The sequence below is a fragment of the Macaca fascicularis genome, chromosome 3 (assembly GCF_037993035.2).
Source record: "Macaca fascicularis isolate 582-1 chromosome 3, T2T-MFA8v1.1".
Classification (NCBI taxonomy): domain Eukaryota; kingdom Metazoa; phylum Chordata; class Mammalia; order Primates; family Cercopithecidae; genus Macaca; species Macaca fascicularis.
In genome coordinates, this window is record NC_088377.1 from 46349803 (window position 1) to 46367884 (window position 18082).

General features: G+C 45.0%; 2 protein-coding genes across 7 annotated transcripts in view; one reads left to right on the plus strand and one right to left on the minus strand.

Moving 5' to 3' along the window:
• EIF2AK1 (eukaryotic translation initiation factor 2 alpha kinase 1) overlaps positions 1-18082 on the plus strand; it is a 41667-nt gene that overhangs the window by 15017 nt on the left and 8568 nt on the right. For 3 of the 6 annotated variants that reach the window (XM_065541675.2, XM_065541674.2, XM_045387889.3), the window contains 7 exons: positions 195-294; positions 1449-1529; positions 3045-3144; positions 5047-5107; positions 6829-7156; positions 9418-9529; positions 10559-10659. In XM_065541675.2, the coding sequence (XP_065397747.1) occupies positions 195-294; positions 1449-1529; positions 3045-3144; positions 5047-5107; positions 6829-7156; positions 9418-9529; positions 10559-10659 (883 nt within the window). The remainder of the gene's footprint in view (positions 1-194; positions 295-1448; positions 1530-3044; positions 3145-5046; positions 5108-6828; positions 7157-9417; positions 9530-10558; positions 10660-18082) is intronic. The other 3 variants (XM_074034430.1, XM_074034431.1, XM_005549092.5) reach the window with 1 other exon arrangement.
• ANKRD61 (ankyrin repeat domain 61) lies at positions 12123-17648 on the minus strand. The gene is made up of 3 exons (XM_005549087.5): positions 17433-17648; positions 15789-15886; positions 12123-13227 (listed from the first exon to the last, which is right to left on the minus strand). The coding sequence occupies exons 1-3, from the start codon at positions 17646-17648 to the stop codon at positions 12225-12227; spliced, it is 1317 nt and encodes a 438-aa protein (XP_005549144.1). The 3' UTR covers positions 12123-12224.

An 18082-nucleotide genomic window follows, 5' to 3' on the forward strand; every position in this document is an offset into this window, starting at 1 on the left:
CAGTTACTGGTAAAACACTTGATTGTGTTTTCTTCAGAGGGATGAAAAATTTCATTTTAGCCCATCCTTTCCAAATCAGCACAACTTAGTGATACATGAGGTTTGTGAGGTTAGTAATCCCATGAGCATGAAGTATCCTAGAACGTTTTGATTCTCTCACGTTTTAATATTGATTGATTATATTTAACTTTCAGATCAAGGGAAGTCGCCTTCGAAGCACAGACTTCACGTTACTTAAATGAATTTGAAGAAGTTGCCATCTTAGGAAAAGGTGGATACGGAAGAGTATACAAGGTAGTCTTCCACGTACTTGTTTTGACCTAGTACCCTAAATAACTGTATTTTCAGACATTGTTTTCACTATTCTTTTATTTATTTATTTATTTTGAGACAGGGTCTCGCTTTGTCGCCAGGCTAGAGTGCAGCAGCGCAGTCTCAGCTCACTGCAACCTCCGACTCCCTGGTTCAGGCTATTCTCCTGCCTCAGCCTCCTGAGTAGCTGGGATTACAGGTGCCCACCACTACACCCAGCTAATTTTTGTTTGGTTTTTTTTTTTTTTTTTTTGAGACAGAGTCTCGCTCTGTCACCCAGGCTGGAGTGCAGTGGCCGGATCTCAGCTCACTGCAAGCTCCGCCTCCTGGGTTTATGCCATTCTCCTGCCTCAGCCTCCCGAGTAGCTGGGACTACAGGCACCCGCCACCTCCCCGGCTAGTTTTTTGTACTTTTTAGTAGAGACGGGGTTTCACCGTGTTAGCCAGGATGGTCTCGATCTTCTGACCTCGTGATCCGCCCGTCTCGGCCTCCCAAAGTGCTGGGATTACAGGCTTGAGCCGCTGCGCCCGGCCAATTTTTGTAGTTTTAATAGAGACGGGATTTCACCATGTTGGCCAGGATGGTCTTGATCCCCTGACCTTGTGATCCACCCACCTCAGCCTTCCAAAGGGCTGGCATTACAAGTGTGAGCCACCGTGCTTGGCCTGTTTTCATTATTATTATATAAAGTACTCAAAGGAAAATTCCAAGAAATCACGTATATTTACTTTTCTTTAACATTTGTCATTTACGGGGAAGTGGGCAGGTTGTAATGTTTTTCTAACTGTGTTGATTCTTTATGTGGGTTTTGGAAACTTTGAATTTTTGACCTGTAGTTAATTTTAATTAAAAATGTGTTACTAAAAAAAGTTGTGCCACTGTGTTTTGAGCTTACATAGACCTTTTGCTAACATTCCCATTCTTCAGCCAAGAGCTTCTTTGGAGCTACACTCCCAACACTATCTGAAAAGCTCTTGATCTGGCTGACTTCCCTGAACATAGTAAGGAGACATGTCTTTAGCTATATTTTAACTCTTTGGCTAGTTTGGATTGTTTAAGCTCAGATTAAAAGAACTTCTTTATTCAGTTAAAGTTGAATGACACAATATACTTTGTCTTTTCTTCTACTTTTCAGGTCAGGAATAAATTAGATGGTCAGTATTATGCAATAAAAAAGATCCTGATTAAGGGTGCAACTAAAACAGATTGCATGAAGGTATGATTTTTAAAAATTACTTATTTTGAATAATTGTGTATTTAGTTCTTTGTGAAAGAGTTATACATGTATGTGTGTATATTTGGCAAAAATAGGCAGTGTGGATTTCCAGTTTACTAGGAATGGGGTTACAGTAAAGTACCAAAATTAAATTATTATTATTATTATTTGAGATGGAGTTTCGCTCTTTTGCCCAGGTTGGAGTGAAGTGGTGTGATCTCGGCTCGCTGCAACCTCCGCCCCCCTGGGTTCAAGGATTCTCGTGCCTCCCAAGTAGCTGAGATTATAGGTGCCTGCCACCATGCCTGTTTAATTTGTGTGTATATATATACATATATAATTTTTAAAATATATTAGTTTCTTAAAATAAATGATTGATATATAATATAGCTAGTTATGAAAATACAGGAGCCCAGTTCCAGTTCATTCTTCTCCCTGACATGCTGTGTGGTTCTGGATGAGTTGCCCAGTCCTCTGAGCCATTTCTGTCACCTGCCCTGAAATAGTAGTGACAGTAGTGATTTTACTTACCTTGGAGGACTAGGGTAGGAATCAAAAGAGAGAATGGTGATAAGTGTGCCATAAAAAGTGTAAAGTACTGTATAAATATGTTATTTAGTTGCTATAACAATTGCCATTTGTCTCTCAAAAATATTTCCATTATATTGGCCAGGTGCAGTGGCTCACGCCTGCAATCCCAGCACTTTGGGAGGCCGAGGCAGGCAGATCACTTGAGGCCAGGAGTGTGAGACCAGCCTGGCCAACATGGCGCAACCATGTCTCTACTAAAAACACAAAAATTAGCCGGGTGTGGTAGTGCATGCTTGTAATCCCAGCTACTCGGGAGGCTGAGGCACGAGAATGACCTGAACCCAGCAAGACTTGAACCCAGCAAGCAGAGGTTGCAGTGAGCCAAGATAGCACCACTTCACTCCAGCCTGGGCAATAGAGCGAGACTCTGTCTCAAAAAAAAAAAAAATTCCATTATTTTAACATAATGTAGATGCCTTGTACAGAGGAGTTTTCATTACAGATGTTCCTCCATCTTATGATGGGATTATGTCCTGATAAGTCCATCATAAGTTGAAAATATTGTAAATTGGAGACAGAGTTTTGCTCTGTCGCCCAGGCTGGAGTGCAGTGGCGCGATCTTGGCTCACTGCAGGCTCTGCCTCCCGGGTTCACGCCATGGAGATGTATTTTAATATGCATAACCTACCGAACTTTGTAGCTTACCCTGCCTACCTTAAATGTGCTCCAAACACTTACATCACTCAATAGTTGGACAGAATCATCTAGCACAAAGCCTATTTTATAATAAAATACCACATATCTCATGCACCGCATATTGCAAGCCAGGGAAAAGATCAAAATTCAAAGTATGTCAAAAATTGTGATGTCTTCACACCATTGTAAGTCAGGGGCCGTCTGTATTTTGCTCTGGAACAAGAAGTATTGCATAAACATTTAACAAGTTATCAGCGAAAGGCAGATCTAATTCCATTTCTTTTCTAGGTCCTACGGGAAGTGAAGGTGCTCGCAGGTCTTCAGCACCCCAATATCGTTGGCTATCACACTGCGTGGATAGAACATGTTCACGTGATTCAGCCACGAGGTAAGCCGTTTTTGATGACGTGGTAGTTGAAGCATTGGCAAACTTCAGCCTGTGGACTAAATCTGGCCTGCCCTTGTTTTTGTACATACCACAAGGTGAGAATGGTTTTTACATTTATTTTTATTTTTATTTTTTTCGAGATGGAGTCTCGCTCTGTTGCCCATGCTGGAGTGCAGTGGCATGATCTCGGCTCACTGCAACCTCTGCCTCCCGGGTTCATGCCATTCTTCTGCCTCAGCCTCCTGAATAGCTGGGGCTACAGGCGCCCGCCACCACACTTGGCTAATTTTTTTTTTTTTTTTTTTGTAGTTTTTAGTAGAAATGGGTTTCACTGTGTTGGCCAGGATGATCTCAATCTCCTGACCTCGTGATCTGCCTGCCTCGGCCTCCCAAAGTGCTGAGGTTACAGGTGTGAGCCACCGCACCCAGCCAGTTTTTATATTTTTAAATATTTGAACAAAATCAAAAGATTTTGTGAAATTAATTTCTTTTTTTGAGACAGAGTCTTGCTCTGTCACCCAGGCTGGAGTGTAGTGGCGCGATCTTTGCTCACTGCAACCTCCACCTCCTGGGCTTAAGTGATTATTCTGCCTCAGCCTCCCAAGTAGCTGGGATTATATGTGTGCACCACCATGCCTGGCTAATTTTTGTATTTTTAGTAGAGACGGGGTTTCACCATGTTGCCCAAGCTGGTCTCGAACTCCTCACCTCGAGTGATCCATGTGCCTCGGCCTCCCAAAGTGCTGGGACTATAGGCATGAGCCTCTGTGCCTGGCCCAAAATTTAAATGTCAATAAATAAAGCTTATTAGAACACAGGCTCATTCATTTCTATATTGTCTGTGGTTGCTTTTTACATTTATATTTAGCCAGGTGCGGTGGCTCATGCCTGTAATCCCAACACTTTGGGAGGCCAAGGCAGGCGGATCACAAGGTCAGGGGTTCGAGACCAGCCTGGCCAATCTGGTGAAACCCCATCTCTAATAAAAATACAAAAATGAGCTGGACATGGCGGTGAGGACCTGTAGTCCCAGCTACTCAGGAGGCTGAGGCAGGAGAATCACTTGAACCCGGGAGGTGGAGGTTGCAGTGAGCTGAGATCATGCTACTACACTCCACCCTGGGCGACAGAGCGAGATTCTGTCTCAAAAAAAAAAAAAAGGCCGGGCGCGGTGGCTCAAGCCTGTAATCCCAGCACTTTGGGAGGCCGAGACGGGTGGATCACAAGGTCAGGAGATCGAGACCATCCTGGCTAACACAGTGAAACCCTGTCTCTACTAAAAAATACAAAAAACTAGCCGGGCGAGCTGGCGGGCGCCTGTGGTCCCAGCTACTCGGGAGGCTGAGGCAGGAGAATGGCATGAACCCGGGAGGCGGAGCTTGCAGTGAGCTGAGATCAGGCCACTGCACTCCAGCCTGGGCGACAGAGCGAGACTCCGTCTCAAAAAAAAAAAAAAAAAAAAAAAATTAATTTTGTTTTAAAAATAGAGATCAGGAATCTCACTGTATTGTGCATGCTGTTGTTAAACACCTGAGCTCAAGTGATCCTCGAGCCTTGGCCTCCCAAAGAGTTGGGATTACGGGCATGAGCCACTGGGCCTATGGCTGCTTTTATACCATAACAGAATTGATCAGTTACAGCAGGGTCCCAGAGGGCCCTAAAACCTAAAATATTTACTATCAAGCCCTCGGTAATGTTTGCCGACACCTAATGTAGTTGCATGGCTTTGTTTTGATGGTTCCTAACACGCGCCATTTGAATAAACTTTTTGTATTTTGCCAGAAGGTCATGACAGTTTTAGACTTATAGTCTCATTTGACACAGTTTGTATATTTTAACTCAGTCTTTGACTACAAATTGAAAAACTGGGCTGTTTGAAGATGATTGTTTGTTTTTGTGCAGCAGACAGAGCTGCTATTGAGTTGCCAACTCTGGAAGTGCTCTCCGACCAGGAAGAGGACAGGTATGTGAATGGGTGTGTCCTGTTATATATTAGGACATTACCTCTTGTCACCTGCATTGGGTTTTGTGTGTGTGACACAGTCTCGCTCTGTTGCCCAGACTAGATTGCAGTGGCGCAATCTCGGCTCACTGCAGCCTCCGCCTCCTGTGTTCCAGCGATTCTCCTGCCTCAGCTTCCCAAGTAGCTGGGACTATAGGCGCCCACCAGCACACCTGGTTAATTTTTCGTATTTTTAGTAGACACAGGGTTTCACCATGTTAGCCAGGGTGGTCTCGATCTCCTGACCTTGTGATGCGCCCGCCTCTGCCTCCCAAAGTGCTGGGATTACAGGTGTGAACCATCGCACCTGGCCTGCATTGAGCTATCTTTGTCTTTTGCTACAAGGACCTCAGGAGGAGTGTTTTCGACTTTGCTTATTTTCATTACAAAATGTTAAGTTATTTCTTCCTTTCAGATATTTCCTGTCAGTTTTTTTTTTTTTTTTTTCAAATGGATTCTTGCTCTGTTGCCCAGGCTGGAGTACAGTGACATGGTCTCAGATCACTGCAACCTCTGCCTCCCAGGTTCAAGCGATCCTCCTGACTTAGCCTCCCCAGTAGTTGGGATTATAGACCTGCACCACTATGCCTGGCTAAGTTTTGTAGTTTTAGTAGAGATGGGGTTTCACCGTATTGGCCAGGCTGGTCTCGAACTCCTGAACTCAGGTCATCTGCCTGCCTTGGCCTCCCAAAGTGCTGGGATTACTGGTGTGAGCCACTGTGCCTGGCCTATTTTTTATTATTTTTGTTGAGACAGGGTCTCGCTCTTTTGCCTAGGCTGGAGTGCAGTGGTATGATCTCAACTCACTGCAACCGCCAACTCCTAGACTCAAGCAATCCTCCCATCTTAGCTGCCTCAGTAGCTGGGATTACAGGTTTGTGCCACCATGTCTGGCTAATTTTTGTATTTTTTGTAGAGATGGGGTTTTGCCATGGTGCTCAGGCTAGCCTCCAACTCCTGGGCTCAAGTGATCCTCCCACCTTGGCCTACCAAAGTGTTGGGATTACAGGCGTGAGCCACTGTGCCAGACCTGTACATTGACTTTTTTTTTTTTTTTTTGAGGCGGAGTCTTACTCTGTTGGCCAGGCTGGAGTGCAATGGCACGATCTCGGCTCACTGCATCTTCTGCCTCCCAGATTCGAGCGATTCTCCTGCCTCAGCCTTCTGAGTAGCTGGGACTATAGGTGCATGCCACCACGCCTGGCCAATTTTTGTATTTTTTAGTAGAGATGGCGTTTCACCATATTGGCCAGGCTGGTCTCGAACTTCTGACCTTGTGATCTGCCTGCCTTGGCCATCCAAAGTGCTGGGATTACAGGTATGTGCCACTGCACCTGGCCAACTTTTGTTTTTTTTTTTTTGGAGACGGAGTCTCACTTACTTCGTCACCCAGGCTGGAGTACAGTGGCACGATCTTGGCTCACTGCAACCTCCACCTCCTGGGTTCAAGTCATTTTCCTGCCTCAGCCTTCCCAGTAGCTGGGATTACAGGCGTATGCCACTATACCCAGCTAATTTTTGTATTTTTCAGTTGAGATGGGGTTTTACCATGTTGGGTAGGCTGGTCTCTGACTCCTGACCTTAAGTGATCCACCCGCCTTGGCCTCCCAAAGTATGGGATTACAGGCATGAGCCCCTGCGCTCAGCCCATTGACTTTTATGTTTACCTTTTTTTTTTTCAGAGAACAATATGATGTTAAAAATGATGAAAGTAGCAGCTCATCCATTGTCTTTGCTGAGCCCACCCCAGAAAAAGGAAAACGCTTTGGAGAATCTGACACTGAAAATCAGAATGACAAGTCAGTGAAGTATACCACCAGTTTAGTCATAAGAGACTCCGGTGAACTTGAGTCAACCCTGGAGCTCCAGGAAAATGACTTGGCTGGTTTGTCTACCAGTTCAATTATGGAACAGCAGCTGCCACTCAGGCGTAATTCCCACCTAGATGATAGTTTCACATCCACCGAAGAATCTTCCGAAGAAAATGTCAACTTTTTGGGTCAGACAGAGGTAGATTACTTTCCTAGACCTTCCTAGTTCGTCCAGTAGTGATTGTATTGAGGACTGTGCAGGTGTGTGGCCTTCTCTCACCCACTCTCACCTCCGGCACTTCTGCCCTGCGTTCGGTCTCTTTTACTGGCCATGTTCCCCTTGCCATGTGACCTTTGTGTTCGGTTCTCCCTTCTTCACTTAGTTAACTCCTCCACATCCCTTTCTGGCCTCTCCCCCGGCCATTTTCAGCTCCAGATCATCTTGAGTTAGTGGCCTCACTCACACTCTGTTTCTGTTGTATGTTAGCATCATGCTATAAAGATATATTTATGCAAAAAAGATTTTGTAGCATGACTTTAGGTGAGTCCCAGTAGGATTACCAGGTCAGTATTCAGGATACTCTTTTTCATTTTAAAATTGATTTTATTTTAGTTGTAGTTTTCAGGATGCTCTTGTTGAGGGTTATACTGATATAACCCTCTTTCCATGGTCATGTTGCCACCATGCTTTCACCAGTATTTTAAGTAGTAGTATTAAAACCATGAACATTGGGCTGGGTGTGGTGGCTCACGCCTATAATCTCAGCAGTTTGGGAGGCCGAGGAGGGCAGATCACCTGAGATCAGGAGTTTGCGACCAGCCTGGCCAACAAGGTGAAACCTCGTCTCTACTAAAAATATAACGATTAGCCAGGCGTGATGGTGTGTGCCTGTAGTTCCAGCTACTCAGGAGGCTGAGGCAGGAGAATCGCTTGAACCTGGGAGGTGGAGGTTGCAGTGAGCCAAGATTGCGCCACTGCACTCTGGCCTGGGTGACAAGAGCACGACTCTGTTTCAAAATAAATAAATAAATAAAAAAATAAAACTAAAAACATGAAAATTAACAGGGTCTACACATAATCTGTCTTGTTAGGATTATAAAACTGTGTATACCATCTACATAGACACAGTGCAGAATTAATTCTTGTCCCGGAATATGTGTTTCTGAGCCTGTGTTTTTTTTTTTTTTTTGAGACAAAGTTTTGCTCTTGTCACCCAGGCTGGAGTACAGTGGCATGATCTCAGCTCATTGCAACCTCTACCTCCTGGGTTCAAGCGATTCTCCTGCCTCAGCCTCCCGAGTAGCTGGGATTACAGGCACCCACCACCTCGCCCAGCTAATTTTTTTGTATTTTTAGTAGAGACGGGGTTTCACCATGTTGGCCAGGCTGGTCTTGAACTCCTGACCTCAGGTGATCCGTCTGCCTCAGCCTCCCAGAGTGCTAGGATTACAGGCATAAGCCACTGCACACGACCGAGCCTGTGCATTTATTTTATTTATTTATTTTTTTGGAGACGGAGTCTTGCTCTGTTGCCCAGGCTGGAGTGCAGTAGTGGGATCCCTGCTCACTGCAACCTCCACCTCCCAGGTTCAAGCGCTTCTCCTGCCTCAGCCTCCTGAGTAGCTGGGACTACAGGCGCCCACCACCATGCCTGGCTAATTTTTTTGTATTTCTGGTAGAGACGAGGTTTCACTATGTTGATCAGGCCGGTCTTGAACTCCTGACCTCATGATCTGCCCGCCTTGGCCTTCCAAAGTGCTGGGATTACAGGTGTGAGCCACTGCGCCTGTCTGAGTCTGTGCTTTTTTATGAAACATAGAACTTTGAACACTTTCACCTGAATCTGGATGATTTGAGTTTGGGGGACTTTTAATCAGAATTGATTCATTTCTCTGTATTTTATTTGGAAAATTTTGTTAGGTGCCTCAATCAGATGGTATATACAGTGGGCTACAGTAAGCTTAATGTTTGCTTACCTTTTTATTGAATAAGTTATTAGTTGTGTACAATGTGAAGCCAGACAAAGTATATATACTTTGTAGAAATATATAGAGTAGTAGAATATCATACAGCCATTCTTTGTTGCTTTCTCTTAGCTTTAAAAACTGTTTATGTAGCAAGCAGCCCAGTTTCAGGACCAGTTACTCCGGGTCACAGTTGAGAGTTTCTGCCACTGGACTCCTGCCTGACTTCAGCCTGGCCCCCCCTTCTGCTGGTATTACAACACCCTGTTTTAATCATTGCTCTCTTTATCTGTTGCTTTCATTAGACTTTGGCCTTCTTGGGTAGGCCTGTGTCCTCAGCAGTTCTGTCTTGCAAAGGGAAGTCCACACAGGTTAAATGACTTCCCTAGAGGCCTACCGTCTTGGCCCAGAATAGGCAGATGAGTATTTGTTGGCTAAATGAATAATGCGAGTGAATCGTGCAAAGATGGGAGCCGGCACTACCTCCTCTCCTAGGCCCAGTACCACCTGATGCTGCACATCCAGATGCAGCTGTGTGAGCTCTCGCTGTGGGACTGGATAGCCGAGAGAAACAAGCGCAGCCGGGAGTGTGTGGACGAGTCTGCCTGTGAGTACCATCTGGGTCTGCCGGGCCAGGAAATAGACACAGTCACATCTTCCCCATCTCATGTAGGAGTTGCCTCCAGGTGCTTTGTTTTTCTTTTTTATTTATTTTGTTTTATTTTTTTGAGACAGAGCCTTGCTCTGTTTGTTGCTCAGGCAGGAGTGCGGTGGTGCATTCACTGCTCCCTATAGCCTTGGCCTCCCTGGCTCAAGCGATCCTCCCACCTCAGCCTCCTGAGTAGCTGGGACTACAGGTGCATGCCACTATGTCTGGCTGATTTTGAAAAAAAAAATTTTGTAGAGACAAGGTCTCATTATCCTGCCCAGGCTGGTCTCCAACTCCTGATCTCAAGCAATCCTCCTGTCCCCGCCTCCCAGAGTGCTGAGATTATGGGCGTGAGCCTCTGTGCTTGGCCAGAATTTTTTCTTTACCAATTTTTGTGTGAGTCCTATAAAACCTCTCCATCCTCTAAATGTATGTCATCATATTAATAGATGAATTAATTTACTTACATTTTTGCGGCCATATGCTGTGTCATTTTTGGACAGTGAGGCATTCCAGATGATTGACTTGTACTCCTGGAGCTAACATATTTTATCTTTTTTCTTTCTCCATTATTTGTAATAATATCTTTAATCATCTGTGGTTAGGATACCAGATTTATTAGCATTAAATCCCAGAATGTCAAGAGTTGAAGGGAACCTAAACTTTATCAAATCTAGTTGCCTGATACCCAAGAATTGTTTAAAAAGTCATCAATACAGGGGAGGGCTCTGAGTGAAGTTAGAGGTACTTTCTTTCTGGTTGACAGAGTCCATCAACTGTTGAGTGCTGCTTTGTGATGGTTTGTTTGCTAGCTGAGGAACCCTTTCTGCTTATTTCTAGGTTTTAGACCATTCTGCCTTGACTTTGTTGAAAATCTGATTGTTCTTAAGTGTCAGATGTTAATGTATTTAGAACGACATTAATATTTAAATGCCAACGTAATGAGTAAAAAAATTACAGAAATAAAATTATTTTTTTTACTTCAAGGTCCTTATGTTATGGCCAATGTTGCAACAAAAATTTTTCAAGAATTGGTAGAAGGTGTGTTTTACATACATAACATGGGAATTGTGCATCGAGATCTGAAGGTAAGTGGGGGCGATGAAATCATTGAAAGCAGTGGTAGCTTTGTATCAGGGATGACTTGATGATGGTTCATTGAATTAAATAAGATTACATGTCCTAGTTCATTTGTTTAGGAGGTTATAATTACTGTCAGACAAATCATTGTTCGATAGATCCAGAGTGAGAAAACATTAGGTTGAAATTTTTTTGTTTTTTGAGACAGCGTCTCGCTGTGTCACCCACGCTGGAGCACAGTGGCGCGATGCCTAGGCTCCAATGCCTAGGCTCACGCGATCCTCCCACCTCAGCCACCCTGGTAGCTGAGACTACAAGCACGCCCAGCTAATTTTTAAATTTCTTTTTTTGAGATGGAGTCTTGCTCTGTTGCCCAGGCTGGAGTGCAGTGGCACAATTTCGGCTTACTGCAAGCTCTGCCTCCTGGGTTCACACCATTCTCCTGCCTCAGCCTCCCAAGTAGCTGGGACTACAGGCACCCGCCACCACGCCCAGATAATTTTTTGTATTTTTAGTAGGGACGGGGTTTCACTGTGTTAGCCAGGATGGTCTCGATCTCCTGACCTCGTGATTCGCCCGCCTCGGCCTCCCAAAGTGCTGGGATTACAGGCGTGAGCCACTGTGCCTGGCCAATTTTTTTGTAGAGATAGAGTTTTGCTATGTTGCCCAGGTTGATCTTGAACTCCTGGGCTCAAGTGATCCTCCCATCTTGACCTCCCAAAGTGCTGGTATTGCAGGTGTGAGCCACTGCACTTGGTTGTTAAGTTGACTTTTTTAAAGTAGTAATTTTTGGGCATTTGAAAATCCTCTGTGGAGTATAAGTACTTTTTTTCAGGTAGTAAGTGTGCTCTGAGTACTGATAAAATCAGTGGTGCTGAATGTTACTTAGTGCTGACAGAAATACTCATTTATTGTTGCAGACTTAGAGGTAAACTCTATAATTACTCATCTTAAAGTTTAACAAAATGGGAAGTTTTTTTTTTTTTTTTGCTGTTTTAAAAAAGTCTGTAGGCCGGGTGCGGTGGCTCAAGCCTGTAATCCCAGCACTTTGGGAGGCCGAGGCGGGTGGATCACGAGGTCAGGAGATCGAGACTATCCTGGCTAACATGGTGAAACCCTGTCTCTACTAAAAATACAAAAAAACTAGCCGGGCGTGGTGGCAGGCGCCTGTAGTCCCAGCTACTTGGGAGGCTGAGACAGGAGAATGGCGTAAACCCGGGAGGCGGAGCTTGCAGTGAGCCGAGATCACGCCACTGCACTCCAGCCTGGGAGACACAGCGAGACTCCGTCTAAAAAAAAAAAAAAAAAAGTCTGTAATGACTATTTGGTTCTCATCCACAAAAGACTATCAAGAAAGAGAGAAAATACATTTGTGTCTTTGGCTGAAGAGATTGACATTAATTTGCTTACTTTTCAGCCCGAAGTTAAATCATGGAAAGGGCATGAAAAAACAAATCTAGGAACAAAAATGTTAGTAGGCAAATCACTTTATTTTTTGGAAAGTGTTCAAGAACCAGTAGTTTGTACATTTGGGATGTCAAAGGTGATAGGTTAAGCATTTTCTGGGACATGTCTAGCCAGAAAATGCAGTTTGAGTGGCTGGAAGTCCCTGCTGCTGTGAAGCTGGGAGGTCTTGTTTCAGGAGGTATGCCAGGTCGTAACAGCAGTAGACAGAATTCCATATCGTCACCGGGAGAAGTTGCTTCAAGTGCTGTTTGTATTTCTCCCCGTAAATATTCCTGATGTTTCTTTTGCAGATACCCTGTAGGGATAAAGGTTTTTGCGATTGCTTTATTAGGGTGTCCCTTAAGAGGCGGAATTCTGGTAGCATAATTCCTGCAGGGAGAATTCCTTGGTTATTGGTCATTCTCAGAGGATAAGTGTGATAAAGTAGCCTGGCCAGAAGTGCCGTATCTCTTACATTGAAACTGCGCTGAAGGTACATATAAATTGGAGATTCCCCGTTTCTTGTTAAAATGTTAACATTTGCTTCAAAGTCAAGCAGGAGATTGATGATTGCCTCTCTGCCTCCAAAGCATGCCTCGTGGATGGCTGTTTGGCCTTTGTAGTCCTGGGCATTGACTTTGGCTCCGTGAGTGAGCAGCAGACGGATGCAGCTGACCCCCGCCCCGAGCAGTCGGCCTGCTTTGCTTGATGCGGTGCACACTGCAAGCTTCAGGGGCGTGTTTCCCGTGGAAGAGACAGCACAGTTGACGTTTGCTCCACAGGCAATGAGCATTTCCATCATCTCCTTATTCAGCATGTTTGCGGCCATGTGAAGGGGTGTCATGCTGGCTTCATTAATAGCATTGACATCGGCACCATTTTGGGCCAAAATGGAGAGAACTGGATAGCAACCATATGCTATGGCCAGGTGGAGTGGTGAACGTTTGTTGCTTTCCCCTTGAGCGTTAACTTGAGCCCCGTGTGCACACAAGATGCGGAGACACGTGATGGCGTTATTCTGAATGTCTGTCAGGATCCTGTGCATTCTGTTGCCTGGTTTTGCCCACGTGGTGGAAGTGACTGGCCAGTGCAGTAGTATTAAGTTGAGTGTGGTGAGGCCTGTTGTGTCCCTAGAATGGGTATTGATTACACGTTACACTGAATTCACAGTGGGAATGGCTCTACGTGAACAGTTAATGCTTAAGAAACCAATATTTATTTGAAGTCAGACCCTTTAGTTACCTTAAGGATGTGTTTCACAATCTGTATTGCTGGGTAGTTTCTCGCTATCCCAGGGTTTTTCGGTGGATGTGGTGGGATGTATCCCTATACAATGGGGCCTAGCTTCATTTTTTATATACATAAATTTTTTTTTTTTGAAAAATTCTTTTCACTTTTCTACAATGTCATGAAGGAGGCCCAGCTTCTTGGAGCGGCCTATTTTTACCCGTGCTGCCCCCACTAGGGCTGTGTCCCTCCAAGGCTGTATCTTAGTGATTTCTGCAGCCTGGCACCTCACATAGTGCTGGGCTGGGTTACTGGCTTTCCGTGAAATTGTGTGGACTTGAGTGTGATCTGTTATCACCATAGAAGTGAGCCGTGAAGGCCCAAACTCCTGTTGACTCCTTTCTTAGTGGCTCTGTCTCTGCTCTCCTACCTGACATTTTTATGCGTGAGTGTGTAGGGAGCAGAAGAAGTGACAGGGGTTGAATCTGAAGACCTGTGGTCATTCTGAAGTTCATTCCCTGCTCCAAGCTAGGTGGAATGAGCATTTTACAACTTGGCCCTCATCACAGAAGCGCTTCCAAAAATTCCTTTGTTTTGGCAGAGAAAAGGGAAGGTTTATTATGTAAATCTAACTCCTCTGCTGAAATTAGAAAATGATTTTAGTTCACATATATCTGTTCAGCGTGAGGCCTTAGGCTATGGATATGGTGAAACAGCAGGTGGCCCCTACCTCTGTAGGGCTTACAGTCTAGCAGGGAAGATAGACGTGAAACAGTGAAACAGCTCAGTAAATACTGGAAGCTGGCAGAGTTCTAGAGGGGTGCAGAAGCCTCACATAGCGCATGCGGTATGCAGGGTAGGAAAGGGTCCCCTGAGGAGAATGGGGCGAGTCTGTGATGGTCGAGATGTGGAAGGGACTTCGAGAGGACTTGCAGAGCTGGGGTGGGGTGCTAAGGGAGAGTCTGGGAGCAAGACAGGTCGGGTGGGTTTTTCTGGAGCGTGGTAAGGATTTGGGGCAAGAAGTTCTATTATTATTATTATTGGGATGGAGTCTCGCTCTGTCGCCCAGGCTGGAGTGTGGTGGCGTGATTTCGGCTCACTGCAATTGCCGCCTCATGGGTTCAAGTGATTCTCTTGCCTCAGCCTCCCTAGTAGCTGGGATACAGGCGCCTGCCACCATGCCTGGCAAATTTTTGTATTTTTAGTAGAGATGGGGTTTCACCATGTTGGTCAGGCTGGTCTCGAACTCCTGACCTCATGATCCACCCACCTCGGGGTCCCAAAGTGCTGGAATTACAGGCATGAGTCACCGCGCCCAGCCTATATACTACTTAATTCTTTCATTCACTCAGATAGTATTACTGGGCACTTGCTAAGTAATTGATTTGGTTGAGGTGGTGGAGATACAGTGGTGCACAAGGTGAACTTGTCTTTCATGCGACTTACCTTCTAGTGGAGAGTAATAAACAAGAAAATCCATTATCAGCCGGGCACGGTGGCTCACGCCTATAATCCCAGCACTTTGGGAGGCTGAGGTGGGTGGATCACGAGGTCAGGAGATCGAGACCATCCTGGCTAACATGGTGAAACCCTGTCTCTACTAAAAATACAAGAAATTAGCCAGGCATGGTGGCGGGCGCCTGTAGTCCCAGCTACTTGGGAGGCTGAGGCAGGAGAATGGCATGAACCCGGGAGGCGGAGCTTGCAGTGAGCCAAGATTGTGCCACTGCACTCCAGCCTGGGCGACAGAGTGAGACTCCGTTTCAAAAAACAAACAAACAAAAAAGAAAATCTATTGTCTACCTATATTTTATTTTTCACACCTAACTTTGGTGGTTAAACTTATTGAGGGCTATGGCAAGGACTTTACTGCATTCCTCACAACACCACCATTGAGCACATAATCCTCAGAATGTGCATTGATTTGGCAAAATGTTTGTGATGTTGGATTTTTCTCAGTGTTTCAGATGATCTCATCTACTCAGTAAAGACATTGGTTCATTCATAACATGATAATGTGTAGTCTGTCACCTTGAAGAACGAACAAGTCCAAACCTAAGTGGAAAAAAATGTATGAACTGAAAAAAATCTATATCAGGTATATCCTCACTTAGAAATGATTGCCAGTGAAGCTGGGTGCTGTGGCTGAAGGCTGTAATCCTAGCACTTCGGGAGGCCGAGGCAGGTGGATCATTTGAGGCCAGGAGTTCAAGACCAGCCTGGCCAACATGGTGAAACCCTGTCTCTACTAAAAATACAAAAGTTAGCCGTGCATGGTGGTGCATGCCTGTAGTCCCAGCTACTTGGGAGGCTGAGGTGGGAGAAGCTCTTGAACCCAGGAAGTAGAGGTTGCAATGAGGCAAGATTGTGCCACTGCACTCCAGCCTGGGCGAAAGAGCGAGAGCCCTGCCTCAAAAAAAATAAAGAAGAAAAAAAGACATGATTTTCAGTGGAGTTAACTTACCTGACTTCTGGGTCAGCGCCATGCCGTAACAGGCAGAGCAGACTCTGGGCCTTGTGGTACTTGGCAGCCAGATGGATGGGGATGATGGACTCTGTCTGCTTTGGAGGGAAAACAAAACACATTGTGTAGTTAAAAATACTGTTTGTGTTAGCTTGCCATTTCAAAGGCAATACATTTATTTACTGTCTCATTGGCTTACTCTTTTTCTGGTATGTGCATTGAAAGTTTCCTTTTCTACTACCTGTTTTAAATGATCAAAACTCAGTGGATTCCCTACTATAAAATCTGTGTTTTACAGAAACGCACATTTACTGAGGCAACAGAAATAACACTCGAAAGCTCTGGAAAGTTTTGAAAGTTGATTCTTCCAAAGAGCCTGTGGTGTGATATTAATGGTACTTGCTATGAAGTCACTTAGTCCTTAAATTAACCCGCAGGGTGATGGACAAGTAGGTGCCGTGTCGTTGCCAAAAGTCGTATTATCAGCAGTAAAACCTGAATCTTAAGGGTTTTCAAATATAACGCAGCATATGTTCTGTCTATGATTAGTAGAGCTGTTTGTGCCAACTCTCTTTTTTTTTTTTGAGACGGAGTCTCGCTCTGTCGCCCAGGCTGGAGTGCAGTGGCCGGATCTCAGCTCACTGCAAGCTCCGCCTCCCGGGTTCACGCCATTCTCCTGCCTCAGCCTCCCGAGTAGCTGGGACTACAGGCGCCCGCCACCTTGCCCGGCTCGTTTTTTGTATTTTTTTTTAGTAGAGACGGGGTTTCACCGTGTTAGCCAGGGTGGTCTTGATCTCCTGACCTTGTGATCCGCCCGTCTCGGCCTCCCAAAGTGCTGGGATTACAGGCTTGAGCCACCGCGCCCGGCCGCCAACTCTTAAAATACACACATGTAAGTAGTGGTTTTACACCATGGCTATAAGATAAGACAGTAGGGTACAAGAGAGGGTGACTTCCTTTTTGGAAAAAAAAAATTTAATTGTAAAGGTAATAATCATTGTATAAACATTTAGAAACTGAAAATGTATATATTAAAAGGGAAAAACTATTTTTTGTTTGTTTGTTTGAGATGGAGTCTCTCTCTGTCATCCAGGCTAGAGAGTGCAGTGGTACGATCTCGGCTCACTGCAACCTCTGCCTCCTGAGTTCAAGCAATTCTCCTGCCTCAGCCATCTGAGTAGCTGAGATTACAGGCTCCTGCCACCGTGCCCGGCTAATTTTTGTATTTTTAGTAGAGACGGGATTTTGCCATGCTGGCCAGGCTGGTCTCAAACTCCTGACCTCAGGTGATCCACCCACCTCGGCCTTCCAAAGTGCTGGGATTACAGGTGTGAACCACCGTGTCTGGCCAAAAAAGGGAAAAACTAATTTGACCACTCGGAGATTAGCACCATGGGTATGTTTGAGAGATGACGTGAATGGTCTTCCAGCCACACAGGATCTGGTGTTTTCTCGTGTTGGTTTGTGTGTGACATGTGCAGGGGAGGCTTTGAGGGCTTTGGGGAGCACTGCAGTGTGTGTGGAGTGAGCTGGGGTCGTGCCTCGTAAGGGCTGTGAGCTTAGCAGGTTCACCAGCTTTAGATGATGCTCGTTTCTAAGCAGCCTGACTTTTTTCCAGAAGTGACTGAGCAGAAAAGAGGGTACCTGGCTCAGAAGTAATCTGCTGCTGGTGGAGTTGGGCAGAATGGTGATGGGCTGGTTGACAGGGTGATTTCTCAGGAGTACCTCGATCGTAGTGCAGTCTTCTCTCATGATGGCTTCATAGAGTTTCGAGTGAAGTGCTGCGGATGGGCCATCTTCCAGGGACGTGGCACTGTCAACCACCAGGTCTCTGCTTCCTTTCCTGGGTATATTCCCCATGAGAAAAACGTTAAGACTTCAGGGGAAAATGTTGTTATGGAATTGGTCAGTTTCAGTCTCTTTATGATGATTCTTTCAGTTCAGTTCTATAACTGTTCTAGAATTTGTCAAGAATTTTATCTGTGAAGGCAGTCCATCAAAGTTTGGAACCAAGCTTTGTTCCTTGATCCAGACTTTGTTCCTTGATCATATAATGTCAAATGTCAGCAGTTTTTAGGGTTTTCTACTCTATCATAAAGACATATCCAAGCTATTATCTTACACCTTTATTTCTGATTTCTCTCCAGTTCAAGTGTAGCTGAAACAATGATCAAAGCTAAAAAAGAGGAATTTATACATTAAAATACAAAGTTTAAATTATTACTTTTAAAGTAAGAAAAGTTTTAACCTATTTTTTAGTTTTTATTATAATAGAATCTTCCCTCTCCCCATTA